General features: G+C 33.9%; 1 protein-coding gene across 1 annotated transcript; it reads right to left on the bottom strand.

Moving 5' to 3' along the window:
* Window positions 1–2,350: 2,350 nt before the first annotated feature.
* On the bottom strand, window positions 2,351–8,178 carry LOC104229401 (uncharacterized). The gene is made up of 13 exons (XM_009782046.2): window positions 7,912–8,178; window positions 7,438–7,547; window positions 7,235–7,345; window positions 7,063–7,132; window positions 6,856–6,945; window positions 5,903–5,997; window positions 5,677–5,730; window positions 5,180–5,317; window positions 4,625–4,715; window positions 4,407–4,521; window positions 4,229–4,298; window positions 3,283–3,354; window positions 2,351–2,651 (listed from the first exon to the last, which is right to left on the bottom strand). Exons 1-13 carry the CDS (start codon window positions 8,102–8,104, stop codon window positions 2,532–2,534), a joined length of 1,329 nt encoding a protein of 442 aa, XP_009780348.1. The 5' UTR covers window positions 8,105–8,178; the 3' UTR covers window positions 2,351–2,531.
* Between the last annotated feature and the right edge of the window lie 7,848 nt (window positions 8,179–16,026).

Here is a 16,026-nt window from a genome sequence, read left to right as displayed (position 1 = left end):
AAATGCAAATGCCCCAAAAGAATTACTTATTTTGGACCGGAAAAAGTATTTATGGTTCGAAAACTAACGAATAGTAGTTGGATGCAAAGTACTTTAGGCACAGAGGGAATGTTATTTTTCTAGTACTAGGATTATAAATAACAGGGCGCTCGCTGCACACTTTTACCCCATAAGCAGATCTTTAACGTAATCAAATCTCTGATGGTCTATAAAACCAAGTAATTCCTCAATACGAGGAAAAAGGCTTTTTTTATGTTTCACCTTCAGGTCCATGGTGTAGAAAATTTCTTTATTCCTTTAGCATTACAAGGAATTTGGTTCTATTGGAACTAATGTTTTAAAAGGCGGAGGCGTGCTCTCACGATGCGAGACGTAAGCCCTGAGACATGGGACGTCGGATCTTTAAATTTTACTAATTTCAAAAATTTTAAGATAATATAAAATAAAAAATAATTATAAAAATTATATTAAAATCACAAAATTATAACAAATAATCTATTTAAAATATATATAAATTATAATTCAACTATGAATAATACGAAAAGTATGACATATATCATAATATGCAAATTAGCTACAACGTCGTTACAACTCAAACATCAAAAGTAATGTATTCGATACGAAATCTTATATGTATCTCTTAAGCAATGATGAATCTTGAAAGAATTTCGATATTATAATTTGATATTTTGCTTAAAATACGCCTTGTATTTAATATGCTTTCTATTTGAAAAAGAATTTAAATAAAAACATAATTCATAATTTAAATATGATTCTCTAGCATCATTTATTTTTAAGTTTCAACAAGTTAATAAAGTGACACATAATCCACCATACAATACCATGATAATTAATTATTTGTAAATAGTTACTAGCTAATACTGAGCTATTAATAAGTATTGTATCTCTTAAACGTGAAAAAAATAATATTTAAAAAAATTATGGACTATTATATACTAAAGACATAACAAAAGTTAGTAAATAAATACTTTTTAAATGAAAGATTTATTTAAAATTAACTATCATAGCAGTCTTAGTAGATAACGTGCAATAATTTTTATTTTAATTATGACATAAAATACTCTCAACTAAATGATTTATGATTAAGAAAAAAGTAATTTTGAATAGTCAACGATTTATTAAGAAAATTTGAGGATTTACAAGGTTAGTTACATATAATTGCATAAAGTTCTAATAGGCGAGCCCAGTACGCTGGGAGTTGGGCGTGTCCGGGGCGTAAGCCCCGATGGCCGAGGCGTAAGTCTCACGGAACTAAGCCACACACATAAGTCTAGGGGCGTTTTACGAGTGCTCAATCCCGAGGCGAGTCCCAATTCTGCCTTTTAAAACAGACATTGAAACGACACGTGGAGTGCCTTTGATGGATGTCTACAAAGTGTGGATTCGAGAAAAATGAGTTAGGAGACCATTTAAAACGCATTAAAGACTTGACATAGCCTAGAGAATATTTAATAGAAAATTTCTTCAGGTATTGAAGACCATTTATGCAGTCGATTTTGAGGGAAACATTTCGATCGTAGGCTTCAGAGGAGGTTCACAATCGCAACCAACCGTTGGAAGGGTAGTTAACGGACTACCTTCCGACTTTATTGTGCATTCTTTAAGTGAACTATGGGTGATGGTTCGAGATGGAATTGCAACGAACCTCAAAACGAACACATATGGTGCTACACAATTTGATGTTTACAAGGTTGATGTGGATAAGGAGAGTTATGAGGAGGTTTTTGATTTAGGGAACAGGGCACTCTTCCTTGGCTTTAATGCCACTTTGGCTGTTGAACAATATGAATATTTTAAGGGCCACCGTGTATATTTTACAGATTATTGTTCTTCGTCATACTTCCACAGTGAAAGAGGAGGTGGCAAGGACCTGGGCATATACTACTATCTAGATGGCAACATTAAACCCCACTATACCTACCACAGATTCAGTCCACCAATATGGATCTTCAACAGTCCTTTCTCAGTTTAGTATTGATTCAGAATTAATATACTTTGCTAACTGTGTTGCGAACTACTTTTTAGTTCGTCTTTATTTCCTAGCTTTCTTTTTGTTGGAATTGCATGTAATTCTCTTTTGGTAGTAGTTAAATTACTTGTTTGTCTTTAATTCTTTGCTTTCTTTCTGTCGGAATTACATGCTATACAAGATTGTGGTGCTAGTTACATGCTATAATTTAAGTATTTTCCCTAGACAAATATCATCTCAAATCGAAATACACTAATCACAGGACTAGAAAACAAATAGTAACGAAAAGAAGATCTCATCTCATGTCAGCATAATGAGATAAGGAAACTAGACAAGCATTCAAAAATATCGCATGAACTATTAAAGTTGAAGATGAAAAAGATGATTGATTCCACAGCATGTAGAATGCCTATTACTTGACTGGAGGGAACTGGGAAGTTTGATGAGCATTCAAAAACTTGATCAGTTTTGTTTCCTTTACTGCTATTTACATGAAATTCGTCACAGTTGAACAAATCACCAGAGTATTATTCAAGGTATCTTATCCTTTCATGAGATCGGCATACATTGACCGATGAATAACATGTTGAGGCGAGACAATTGCACCGTTAACACGAAGTTGTCGCAGAAAATCCACTCGCACTGATTTGAACTGATATCGCTGCAGTAAAAAAGTAACATTTGAATAGATGGGAAGGAAAGAGAAGTTCAGATAACATATAGACCGTGTAATAACATGGGGAACAGGAATGACTGTTATGCTTGGTATCTATTGCAGTGAAAAGACAGAGAGAAGAGCCAATCACTTCTTTCAGACTCTCAATTGGTGAAAATCTTGGCATCTTTTTCTCATTACTGTTGTGGCCACAGTCTGGTTTACCAGCATATGCCTTTGACCGCATCAACAGTTCACATTTCCCCGGGCGGGGCTTGGGGGGGGGGGGGGAACTTATTGAAATAGGTAAATATGTAACTCTATCTGAAATGTAGCTTCAATGATAAACCTAATGATCCTTGCCAACCCAGTAAATACTATTAGAGGATTAAAACGTTACCATTAATAGAGGTGTTCTACAAAAAAGAGAAAAAAGAAAAAAGGAAGAGGAAATAACACCAAAAAAGAGATCATATAAAGCGGAGCTGACACACAAAAAAAAATCGAAATGTAAACCCAACATAAAAACCTGTTGTACAGCTTACACATAACTTTTACAGCATATGTAGAAGTAAAATGGAATAAGCAGAGTAGCAATGGAAAAAAAAACAAAGATATTAAAATGATCGAAGGCTACCTTTAATTTCCATTCAAAATCAAAGGAATGGTAGAAAGGATCCAAAAGTGTGATCTGATCTTCTTCTTTGATCTGTCAACAGGAGTAGTTTGTAATGTGAAAATCTAAGGGGAATGCGAGCAACTGAAGATCAGCAAGTACTCCAACAATTAATGTAAAATAGAATTCTCAGTAGTCACTGTATATCTATCTACTCTCTGCTCTCTCTCAAACAAAAAGATGGTTTATTACACAGTCAACTTTTCTTTTGTCTTTTCTTTCTTTCATTTATAATTCATTTCGTCTTTTTATCCTGCGTAAACACAGGAAAATTGGAACATACCACAATCCTGTATAGCATAATTTAAGGATGTCACAAATTTATTAACATGATCAAAAATTTAGTTGGATGGAGATATTGGATCTAAAATCAGCTCTTCAATATAATGTGAAACTCTAATGGAATACAAAGGGCAGTCTTTGCTTTCTAAATCTCTTATTTAATGGAACAAATACTGGGGATAATCTGCAAACATTTACTATTCCAACCAGGGGCGGAGGTTCGGTTGAACCCAGTAATTTTGGTTCAAACTTTGTATTTGTCTAAAAAAATTCATTAAATATGTACAATTTATTAATATAGAACCCAGTAACTTAATATGATTAGAATCTCGAACCCACAAACTTAAAATCCTGGCTCCGCCTCTGATTCCAACTTTGTGTACATTATATTCCAAGTGTGTAATTCACTATATTAGTATTCACTAAGTATTGTAACTTAATAAGATTTTTCTTCCAAGAAGGGAAAGTAGAGGAGAAATGATCACTTGTTGCCGGACATACTTCCACTTTAGCAGCAAAGTAACTAAGAAAAGAATATGTGAACTGTGCCTGTTGCTTAGAACTGTACTTAAAAACTGATCACATTCGTTTAAGTAACAGAGATTAGACCAAAGGTGTTACTTACTGCAGTGCCGCGTATTCCGTAAACAGTAATTACAAAACATGTGCGGTCAGAATCACAGACGACATAGTATCTGCAGAAGAAGAGTAGAAGTTGAGACAAGATAGTAGCTGCAGATTGTGGGGCAGCTCTGGGAGGGGGGAAGTGACAGAATCAACTCTTCTAAGGTAAGGTAACTTACATTGGTCTTTTGCTCGGATTCTTAACTGAAAACAGAACTTTTCCTGTGATTGCTTTTCCTTCATTAAGACCTTCAGTTAGGCGATCGACAGTAGCTCTCTCATAAGAAGGATCCACTACAAGAAAGTATTTTGCCCATTTTATGGATTACAAGCTTAATCCAATATCACGCTGTTTTTTGGAAAGGAAAAATATCTAAGACCCATATATAAAGCTTACATTCAACAGAAGCAAGTGATGATGCTAGCGAATCAACAGTAGGCAGAGATGATGATGTTGGAGAAGAAAGCTGCTTAGCATCATTCAGTTTCTGAAAGACAGGATCAAGTTATCCAACTACCTTCACAATCTCATGCATAAAAAGACATGTAATATGCATAAAAATGACATGTAATCTGAGAAAACCTCCTGTGTTTTATTGATATTTAATATACTGAATGCATAAAGCTATTCTTGGAATTAGTACCTTCAACATTTTTGAGTCCCTTTCTTAATCTTTTTTAACTGTCTTACTAGAATCCTGTTTCCCTTGCATTTGATTTTCCTAGCTGCCCTTTATACTTATCAAGGATTTCAAAGCCAAAATTTGAAGATACAGAGCAGTACTTGATAGCATCTCAAAATACTATCGTACTGAATTTTCTGTGGTATTAGGATGTGAAACACATCAGGAATATGTAATTCTGATGATGGAAGCAGAGTTACCTCATGCTTGAGTTCCACAGGGGTGACAGGCAATATGCATGAATTAGAGTCACAACTATATAATCTTACCTTAAGCAAAGAGTCTACATCATCAAGAACATCGCACAGATTTGACGCTTGCTCTATAGCTTTAATACTAGGATCCAATAATCCAGCACTTTCAAATCCAGATAGGGCCATCCAATAGTTCTCCAGAAACTTGTACGTCTGTTGAACCAAGTTACAGAATCACAAAAAACATGGTATTGAAATTTTGAGGAGGCAAATGAAAATAAGGATATATAAGCAGATATGAAATGTCACGGTGAAGAAAATAGATGCTTTCTTTTGAATATACTCTTGAAGTTTCATGACTAAGCATAAACATGCTCAAGTTGCCAAGATATAAGTATAATTCAAGCACATGAAAAGCTCCACAGATAGATATTTTGCTATTTAGTTCTCTCTTTGTTTCCAGTGAATCAGGAAGCCTTTTATTACATGCTTCCAGGAACTATTTAAACATTCAGGTACATAAAAGTTATGTGCTAGAACAATTGGAAATAAGAATTGGTATATAGCCTTACCATCGAACAGTTGAAACACAATTCAGCACTGCGCATCATCTTTTGGTCTTTCGCCTGAAATAGAACACAAAATTAGAGGGCCTGAGTAAGAAATGCAGACAAAACAACCTTAAGGGGATATAAGATAGTTCTGAAGTCCATGAGGTAAATTATAAGAGGAAGACAGCAAAGTAGGCTTATTGTGGGAAGCTTTACGCAAAGATAAACTGGCAAGAAGCATACTCACAGCATTCTTGTATGCTTTTAATGACTGATAAAGCATATCATGATCCCAAGCTCCAGTCAGAAAATAGGCAGTGAGACATGCATTTCCTAGGGCATCTGGCAAAAAAAATGAATGATCATTCAAGAAACCTGAGTTTGGATGTAACTAAATCATGATAATGGATATTCAATCTTATCAGTTACGAAACCAACTCCACCAAAAATATTGTAAATTTGTCAAAGCAGGAAACTGAAATAACTGAGCTTGCAAATGAAATACGATATGCAATTTGCACGTCATGTACTAGATTCATGCAACTTTTTATGTACATATTCAAGAGCGTCTACTAGTTTATAAGTATATGCTCCAGATCACCTACATAGTTTCAGTTCCTTCAGTTTTGTGTTCTACAGAAGTTATCTGGTACGTTTAAATTATGGGATTACATGTGGTCTCAGTTACATAGTAAGCACAGGTGGTCTCAGGTATATATCTAAGTTACATGTTGAGAATCCTGGGATTAGAAATTGATTTAATTTGCTACCATATCCTTCAAAGTAAGTGGAGAAAATTACACGCACCATTATAAGGTGAGTATACCAGCATGTGTATCACATTAAAAAGAAATCCCTCTTTCCTTTAGCATGTATAATGTGATAAATAAGAGCAAAAAGACATGCTTAGTGGACATTCAGACTTCGCGACATAGTTGATAAGCACATTTTTCAGGATCATATTAGAACAAATTAAAACAGTAAATCGTAGAGTGGCGCAGCTCAGTTTAATCATAGACAGTTAATTTTCAGTCCCTGACATTTTTTGGTTCTTCATCCTCCTTCCCTTTACTATTTAATTTTATCAAGTTTATGACCAACAAACTTATTATTCTTCCTTAAAGCGGTATACGTTTTCAGGAACTGCTACTTAATGTATCAATAGCAAGTATATCCAAGAATTACAAAATGCAGTCTTACACCATGATATTCCATCCCGGATATCCAGAGCAATTGCTTCCTTGGCATGCTTAATACTTTCAGCAATGATTTCTTCTGGATCTTCAACCTCTGGAAAGTTGAATACAATCAATTAATACTACAGGCACTCTCTAAGAAAATGTGACTACATAATTAAGGTTCAAAATTCAAAATGCTAGAAGTTCCAAAGGAAGTACAAAAGTTTACCTATTTCACCAGTGCACTGTCGTCTTTCGAGTACTGATAATTGACGTAATAGCTCCAAATTTTTCGGATCCTGAAAACAACAAATACAAATATATCCATCAGAATTTTCAAGAACTAAATTGATCACCAACAAAACTCTAATTAAAATCCAAGAAGCAGCATATAAAATGACCTGTTCAAGGCCTAATTTAAAGCAACTTTTAGCTTTATCAAGATCTCCTCGTTTCCAAACACAAGTTCCTAAGCATATCCATGCATCCACCATATAACTATTCAACTGAAGCTGTTACACAAATCAGCAGTCATGAAAATGAATCATAAAAAGAATAACTAATTAGACATATAAATGTGAAATTTCCTTTGAAATTTACTCACAGCTTCTGTTAAACTTTGCTCTGCTTCCTTATTATAACCAGGAGACACATCCAGAAACTTCCCTCTCAAGTACAAATACATCGCGTTATCCTCCTGCGATTGCCGCTTCTCTACTCAACATAAAAAAACATTATTAAAACCACAAATTACATTCAAAACACTAGAGATTACGTCGATAATTAAGATATTTAATTACGTTTCGATGCTTTTTCAACTTTACGTTATCGAACTCATTCAATGCGTTCTCCGAAGAATTCAAGTACAAGTATATCGGTTGATCTTCTCACGTTTGCTTTTTTTTTTCTTTTTCTTTTTATAAAACATGATTTAAACCAAAAAAAAATACATTAAAAAAAAGAGATTAATCGTGTAAAGCAATTACAGAACTTCAGAGTCCAAATTCAATGCATCTGAATAAATACAGTAACATTTTTAAACTCGGAATTCAATGCATTTTTCTAAGAATTCAATTACCTTTAGGAATAGCGTCGAGTAATTGGATAGCACGATCAGCTTGTTCTTTCAGGACAGCAATTTTTTCCTGACGACTTGGGAGGAAATAGTGATTGCGAAAATCATTGATTACTTTAGCGAATTCAATCACCTGTGAAAACACATTCTCTCCTCCGGCGTCTCCTCCGGCGTCTCCTCCGGCAGAACTGCTCATTTTCTCCGGTAAATAAAAAACGAAGTGAAAAACAGTTGAAATGTATGTGAAAGCGTGAAGAGTACTGAAGTCTGCAACTGGGAAGTTATACGGTTATGGTTATTTGGGGGAAATTTTTTTGTTTAAATAAGCAGACACGTTTTCTTTGCCTGTAATTTTCAGAAATTATAGATTCACCCCTAATATTCTCCGTTATGCTTCTTTACTTCCTTTTTCCTTCTAATTAACTTGCTATCAAGTCCTTACTAAGTATTTGGTCTTATTCATGAATAGAACATTTAATATGTTACTTATAAAATTTTCTTGAAAATTTTATTTAATCCGATGAAAGATTATCATGATTTCGGATAATGTAATATTTAATATTTCATATTCAGAATTGATTGTATACAAATATCTTGAAAATTTTATTTAATCCGCTAAAAGATTATCATGATCTATGATAACGTGATATTTTAATACTAATTGCAGTTAGAACTTAATTATATTTATTTATAGGATTTGATATTGAAATCTCTTTAGAAGATTGAATCCAATAATATAATAGTGAAGTATTTAATATTGAGAATTTGATCATCTCTATCTAATATGATGTTGTGTTTGAATATCGTTGGAAATTTAAATTCTCTTTTTTATTACCCTTTTCCTCTCGACCTCCCCTAAATATTTAAAAGAGTAGCTTATTTTGGGAGTGGACAAGCATTAACATAGCATTAGTCGGTTGAATTGTGCGGTTGTGCCCAATTACACGGTGTGCCGTTGTCCATTATTTCTTATTTGGGCATGAAAGTTCATATTGCAATTTTGGAAAGCAGTACAACAAGAGTTGGGCACACAGGTTGAGTTGAGTACAACATTCCATCCCCAGACGGACGGACAGTCCGAGCGCATCATTCAGGTTTTCGAAGATACGCTACACGCTTGTATTATAAATTTCAGAAGTTCTTGGGATTAGTTTCTACCGCTTGGAGAGTTTGCCTATAACAACAACTACAATCGAGTATTCAGATAGCTTCTTATGAGACCTTATATGCAAAGCGGTATCGATCTCTAGTTGGTTGGTTTGAGCCGGGAGGTGTCATCTTTAATTACTAATCAAATAGTAGGAAGAATTGGAAAAAAAAAATTAAGTCGATTGACAGTCACTATGACCAAATTTTAGAGCGAAAATGGCATACAACAAACATTACATACTTGTAAAATTCAAAAGGATTTTAGTAAACATGAATTTATTAAATGAAAGGCATGAATCCAATAATATTCACAAGAACATATCATAATAACTGTATTTTAATCAACAAAGAAAAAATGTGGAAGTTAACAAACTATAATAGGAAGTGAGAAAAAAGAATAAGGAAATTAAATTTCTGGGGCCTAAGCGTAAATAATGAAACTATATGACTACCTACCTCTCCTAACAGCTTTTTCCCGCCCAATTTCTTTATGCCACGTTTTATTTCTCTTTTTTGATAATTCTAATCTCTTTCTCTAATCTCTTCAGTTATTGATAATTTTCAGATTTAGTCCTTGTAATATTTGGCTAAGCACTTTAACCTTTAATTAACTAAAATATATGTTTCTTTTATATAAGAAATATGTGATATTCAGATTATTTCTGAAACTATATAATTATACATGTGAAGAAACTCTTTTTTTGAATGGTTAAACTTCCAAAGTTTGTAACATAATTGAAAAATAATTTTCATATGTATTTAACAGAGAACATTGCGGCAAATTTCGTACTGATTATTTTCAATTTTTATTTTGTACGTTAAAATATTTTATTTAATACATATTCCAATTGTTAAAGAAACGAATTATACACACCAACGATTGTAGCCTGTCTCAATAAAAGCCAAATAGTACACCTAGTAGCAATAATACAGATTTACATAGATAAGGACTAAAACTGGGAGGAAAACAAGGAAAATTAGTAGTAAGCCAGGGACCAAACTCCCCATTTTTCTTCTTTTGTAAAAAAAACAGATACCAACAGAACAATTAGTTTCATGGAATTTGGACAAAAGAAGACAAGTAATCAGAATGGTAGATAGTAAGACTACTACAAAGAGAACATATAGGGCATTCTATGTTGCACGGACTGTTGCCACACCCATGTCGGATCCTCCAAAATACATTATTTTTGGAGGATCTAACACGCACCTGACGATATTTTTCAAGAGCAACATAGAGGGCATTCGCTTCACGTGCATCATCTACTTAGAAAAAATCATATCAAATCCAAATGCTTTGACTGGTGGGAGGTTTGATGAGCATTCTAGAAATTTGATCATTAGTTTTGTTTTCTTTACTACTATTTACATGAAAAGCCATCTCAGTTGAACAAATCACCAGTATTATTCTTTGTTATCTACACACAGATGTAAGAGAACACAGACTTCTTATGCTTCCTTGGATTCGGGGTACATTGCACACACAATTACTCTGTTTACATGAAGTTGTTAGCACTTGTTGCAGTAAATCGACTCGCATTTGATAACTTAATGACACACTCACTGTCTTTAATGCTCTTATCATTGTTGCATTATATTAAGTGAAACTCTATAAATTTGATTGAGAATGTCAGGGGTAGATAAGTGGCCAGTACGAGACTAGTAAAGCTTGATTTACGTCCCCCAAAATTTTTAATAATGGATTTTATAATTTTTTCAAATTAGACAATATTAATGTTTGTAGAAAAAAAAATTGTAAAAAAAAGGCGTCTACTCTTAAATAGTAAAAAAAATTAAAATTTTGATTTAAATTACTTAAATCTTCATATAGTAAATATATTTTTTACGACAATATCAAAGGTAACATATTGCAAATACATGTCAAACATCTCATTTATTTAAAAAAAAAAATCTAATATAAATAATAATATCACTATGTGAAGTTAAAGACTTTATGTCATTTAAGAATATATACTATAAACACAAGTATGAAAAAAATGACAAGATTGATTTATTTATTTTTTGCATATATGTGTGTATACGTACTAATAAAAAATGTATAAGGCCTCTTATTAAAATTTGGCTTTAGGCCACTAATTTTATGGAGCCGCTCTTGCCAAGTAGTGGTACATTGCAGCATTATGTGCCGATTTCCTAGCTTCTGCAAATTTCATGTAAAATTCATCAATACCTTGTAGAATTTCGCTTTCGGTCATTAAATTAATGAGAATTTAACGATTATTAATTACCTAGTTATTGCGACCAAAAATACTCACGCAAGTATACGTGGTCGCCAAATAATAGAGTAGTGAGTAGAGTATCGTTGCCGCGAAGACTTATGATTAGCTTATGACTGATTCAAACTCAATTAACTTATTGATTCAAGAGATTTCTCACAAAATATAGAAGGGACTAATTTACTACTTAAAATTATCAAGCAATAAATTAACTAGAAATCAACTGAAATAAATAGCAATTTCAAATAACAATCAATAGGAGAGGATATTCTAGAGTCACGGGTTAGCTAACAATCATGTTGTGTTCTTGGCTTAAAATGACTAATTGATTTATCTGAATTGTTGATTGACAGGGTTGATATTACTCATAAGAATTTGTCGAGTCCTTACTCGTCTATTCAAGTTAACTTAATACCTATATGATTATAGAATTAAGATTAACAAGAATGCATTTACAATTCATGTATTTCAACTAAGCTATGCAATTAGGTATATGTCTTAGGTTCAAGGACTTACTCTATTTAATTCTATATGCAATCTAGAGTTCCTACTTTCGAGTTCAACTCTAGATTCGTAGATAGTATTTCATTGTTAGCTACTCAGCAAAATAATTAAAAATAGAATTAAATAAACAACCCAATATGATAAAATCAACTTCGTCAAATTAAACTTCAAACATCAACATTCATGTTTCACCCACGACCCTAGAACAATAGGATTCTTAGACACTCATGTTCATACAATCATCAAAAATAAGGTTTTCAAACATAAAATCAATGAGTACTAGAAAAGGGATGGAAGAATTGATCAAATCCGTGCGCCCAAGTGTTTTGCCCGTTTGTTCTCCTCTCAAAGTCACGTTGCCCTCTTCAAAATAGGTTTAGGTTGGCTTTTATATCAGTTGGGGCGTCTTGGGGTTAAAATAGCCGAGTCCTAGTCGAAACAGGACAACTTTGTGTTCCGAGCGTCCAGGGCAGCGTGGGGCACTGGCCCTGGTGCCCAAAATATTTTGATTCTGTAAATTGCACCCCGCACTGGCTGTGGCCCTTAAATTCCTTTTTTACTTTTTCTTCCCAATTTCACTCCAATTCGCGTCATTTCGTCCCAATTGTATCTGAATGATTCCTACACATAGAAATACCACAAATGAGCACAAATCATCATATTATATATCTCAAATCTTCGAGGCATGAGCAAAATGCCAGGCGATATATATCAAAATATGCATACATTAAGTCGATTATCAATACCCCACACTTAGACTCTTGCTCGTTCTCGAGCAATGGAACTATATTAATCCCCCAAAACGTATTTATCACTATGAAAGAGCACTTCATAATTAATTCAATCAAACACCCTACCTTTGGACTATGATCGATATCGGTAATTAAGTATGAACACGCGAATTTCACATTCTGACCGCTTTTAAGCTAGCCCAAGTATATACAATGATATTCAGACAACTCGTGCAACCTCTCCACAACCACCTCACATCAAGAGATGACTCGTTACACTAAGCATCCTCAACTCACGTACGCACTCAACAAAAGAAAGTGTACAACATCACCAATCCGTCATGAGACCAAGTGCCCTCACCACAAACAAAGTAGTGAATATCAAAGTCCACACATTCAAATATGTCATTGAACATTTATTTAAGGACATCACACAATTGAACAAAATTCACTCACTCTCACAAAGAGTTCATGTGTATCTCGTGGTCGTATCATAAGTTTGCCCGTAGTGTATATCTCTACTAATCTAATCTAGCCAAATCTAGGATCAATTAGGACTTCAAGGTTGTAATGCAGGCTAAGGGACGGGTAGGATATATTTAGAAATAGTGACTAACCCTCCTAAGCACTTTAATACACTACACTCACAAATCAAACACCTTTTTTCAACCTATTCACTTATCATACGCCATATATAACATAGCCCTATTTTCAATTAAGCACCTCTATGGATTCACTAGAAAGCGTGAGAAAGATTAGGAGGTGAGTATCTTTCTGCATTATTTGAACTTTTATTTGTTTCTTCTTGCAACATTTTTTTTCTTTTTTTTTTTCACACACTCCATGCATTGAAGTTCATAAGCTAGTGATCTTTATTCATAATTTTAGTGCACCTTAAGGGCCCTTCCATGGTTCCACTCAAAAGTAACTCCCCAATCTCTCCCCTTACTTCTTTTAGCGACTAAGTGTCTTAGAAGGTAAAGGTTCAACAATCTCGAATCAAGAACAAAGTAGGAGTAGGGCTTGTAATGTGGGTGCCAAGGAAACGGTCTATAGGCTCAAAAGGGTTAACTACGGATAGATTTTATTTATGGTAAGCAGTAAAGCTCAAAAAGATCAAAGAAGGCTTAAAATCATTTTTCAAACCAAGCATCACCTAGAATTTCACTTCAACTCACATACTGGACAAGTTTTAGACACAAGTACAATGACATGGACTACACAAAAATCTCACCTCACACATGGCACATGACTCACTAAGGACGGTTTCATTCCGACTCTCTACTGTCACGACCCAAAACCTGACCCGTCGTGATGGCTCCTATAGTGAAACTAGGTCAGCCTCAACTCAACAATCAACCCAATAATAATAAGTTTGAAAATATTTACGGAAGTTTTTAACAGTAAAAGAACTATTTGAAACATAAGAAATTCTAAGATTAGATACAATCCAGCCCAAAACCGGGGTGTCACTTAGTGTATGAGCGTCTAAGAAAAATACATAATCTATTATAATGTCTAAGGGAGCAACTGAAATACAACTGGAAAGTAAGGTGGAGAGTCAAGGCATGCGAACGTCGTGCAGATACCTCAATAATTTTCTAAGTCAAAAGCCTCAATCAACAACTGTCACTGGATCCAAAAGTGTCCGAATCTGCACACAAGGTGCGGGGGGTAACGTGAGTACACCAACTCAGTAAGTAAGAAGTCCAACCTATGGATTGATAGGTAGTGGCGAACTCAACCTTGTTGATACCCAACTTTTTCATATATTTTTTATATGCATAAATACCTTCAAAATAGTATATATATATATAAACATGCACAAGGGTTTTATATTTTTTTTCAAATTTTAAGGATTTAAATTAATTTATTTCCTTCCCTTTTATTCATTAAATTCTCAATAATTATTCCTCAAATTAGTGTTGTGGTAATTTAGTCATTTAATTTATATATTTATGCCAAAATATGGTTAAAATATTTTTATGCATTTTTATAATTGCATTTTTGTATTTTTAAAGCTAAATTGCATATAATTACAATATTAATGTATAATTATATTTATATGCGTAAAATTGATATCCTATATTTTTAAATGTTAAATAACTATTTTAAATCATTTTAGTAAATGAAATTATTTTCCAAAAATTATTTATTAATTAGTATAAATTATATAGTGAAAATTGGCTATTTAAAATATAGTCAGATGTGCATTTCAATTGTAGCCCAATTTAAACCTAACCCCAACCCAATTTCGTATTAAAAATACCCGACCCAAGCCCTGAACCCACCTACCCGACCCAAAGCCATATTAAATCCTGGCCGTTGATCTAAAAGATCAACGACCCTCGTCCGTTCTTACCATTTTTAATTTCAACGACCCCTAACCCTAGCTCATTATTCAGATACCACCGCCTCTGTATTCTCTCATCTCCTCCCCTCTCTCAACCACTCAACCTAACCCTAGCTCCTTCAACCGCCGACCTTCTTCTCCAGTGATCTCCCTTCAACTCCTAAGCCTCCAATGGCTCCTCTAATGCTATGCTTGCCTTCTCTAAGGTCTTCAAGGGCCCTGGACCATGCCGACTTGCATCTAGGGTTTGCTATTTGTCTGTTCTTGGCTACTTCAGTGTGATTTCAAGCAAAATTATGTTGTGCTTGTTACGATCCTTGGGATTCTAGATAGGTTCCTTCATCTCTATTTGGGTTTCTTCTAAAACACTAATTTCTGCCTACATCTTCTAGATCTTTACAATTTTAAAATGATTTGAGTTTGTTTCTTTAGTATTTTACACTGTTCTTGGGACTTTTTTAAAAGAATCATCGATTTCAAAGGGTTTTCACCTTCTTCTAAAATTAGAATTTTCAGAACTCCTTTTAAAACTTTGTTTAAACTGATTCCTTATGTTTAAACTTCCATCTCTTGCATATTTTGACTGATTCTATGATTTTTCTACCTTTTCAACTCGCCCATATTGAAAGCCCTAATTTTCTAGGCTTCTTCGTTTGATTCTGTGTATTAGCATGACTGCTCATTTCTTGTTTGAGTTTCTGTGACTATCTTGCTTCGAATATGTTCTTAATGAGTTTTACAGGCAGACTAGCAAGGAGGAACGGTGCACCTTCATTGAATGAGAAAACAAGAGTCCAGAGAAAGAAGTAGTGTCATGTTTATGTAATTTAGTTGATGCTAGTTTGTAGGAGAAGTATAGTACACAACTTTCTGAACATTTCTTTTGTGTTTTTATTGTAGCAGACCTTTTGTTTTGTTAATTTCGCTTCGACCAAAAATGAAATCGGAGCTCATTTGTTCAATATGATATCATTTATGCTTGAAGAAACGGCGTCGAAACATAAGAAAAACGAGCGCAACACAACTCAAACCTATTCAAAACTCACTCGAGGCCCTCGGGACCTCAACCAATAATTCCAACAAGTTATATATCACTACTCGAACTTAGTTGGACCTCCAAAACACCCAAAACAACACCAAAACA

The sequence above is a fragment of the Nicotiana sylvestris genome, chromosome 10 (genome assembly GCF_000393655.2).
Source record: "Nicotiana sylvestris chromosome 10, ASM39365v2, whole genome shotgun sequence".
Classification (NCBI taxonomy): domain Eukaryota; kingdom Viridiplantae; phylum Streptophyta; class Magnoliopsida; order Solanales; family Solanaceae; genus Nicotiana; species Nicotiana sylvestris.
This window is presented reverse-complemented; position numbering and strand designations above follow the sequence as displayed.

Coding starts and splice junctions, on each gene's coding strand:
- LOC104229401 (XM_009782046.2), bottom strand. CDS start 8,104: ATGAGCAGTTCTGCCGGAGGAGACGCCGGAGGAGACGCCGGAGGAGAG. Junction 4,522..4,624: donor ATCACTTGCTTCTGTTGAAT/GTAAGCTTTATA, acceptor ACTTTCTTGTAG/TGGATCCTTCTTATGAGAGA. Junction 4,299..4,406: donor AATCCGAGCAAAAGACCAAT/GTAAGTTACCTT, acceptor CTTCTTCTGCAG/ATACTATGTCGTCTGTGATT.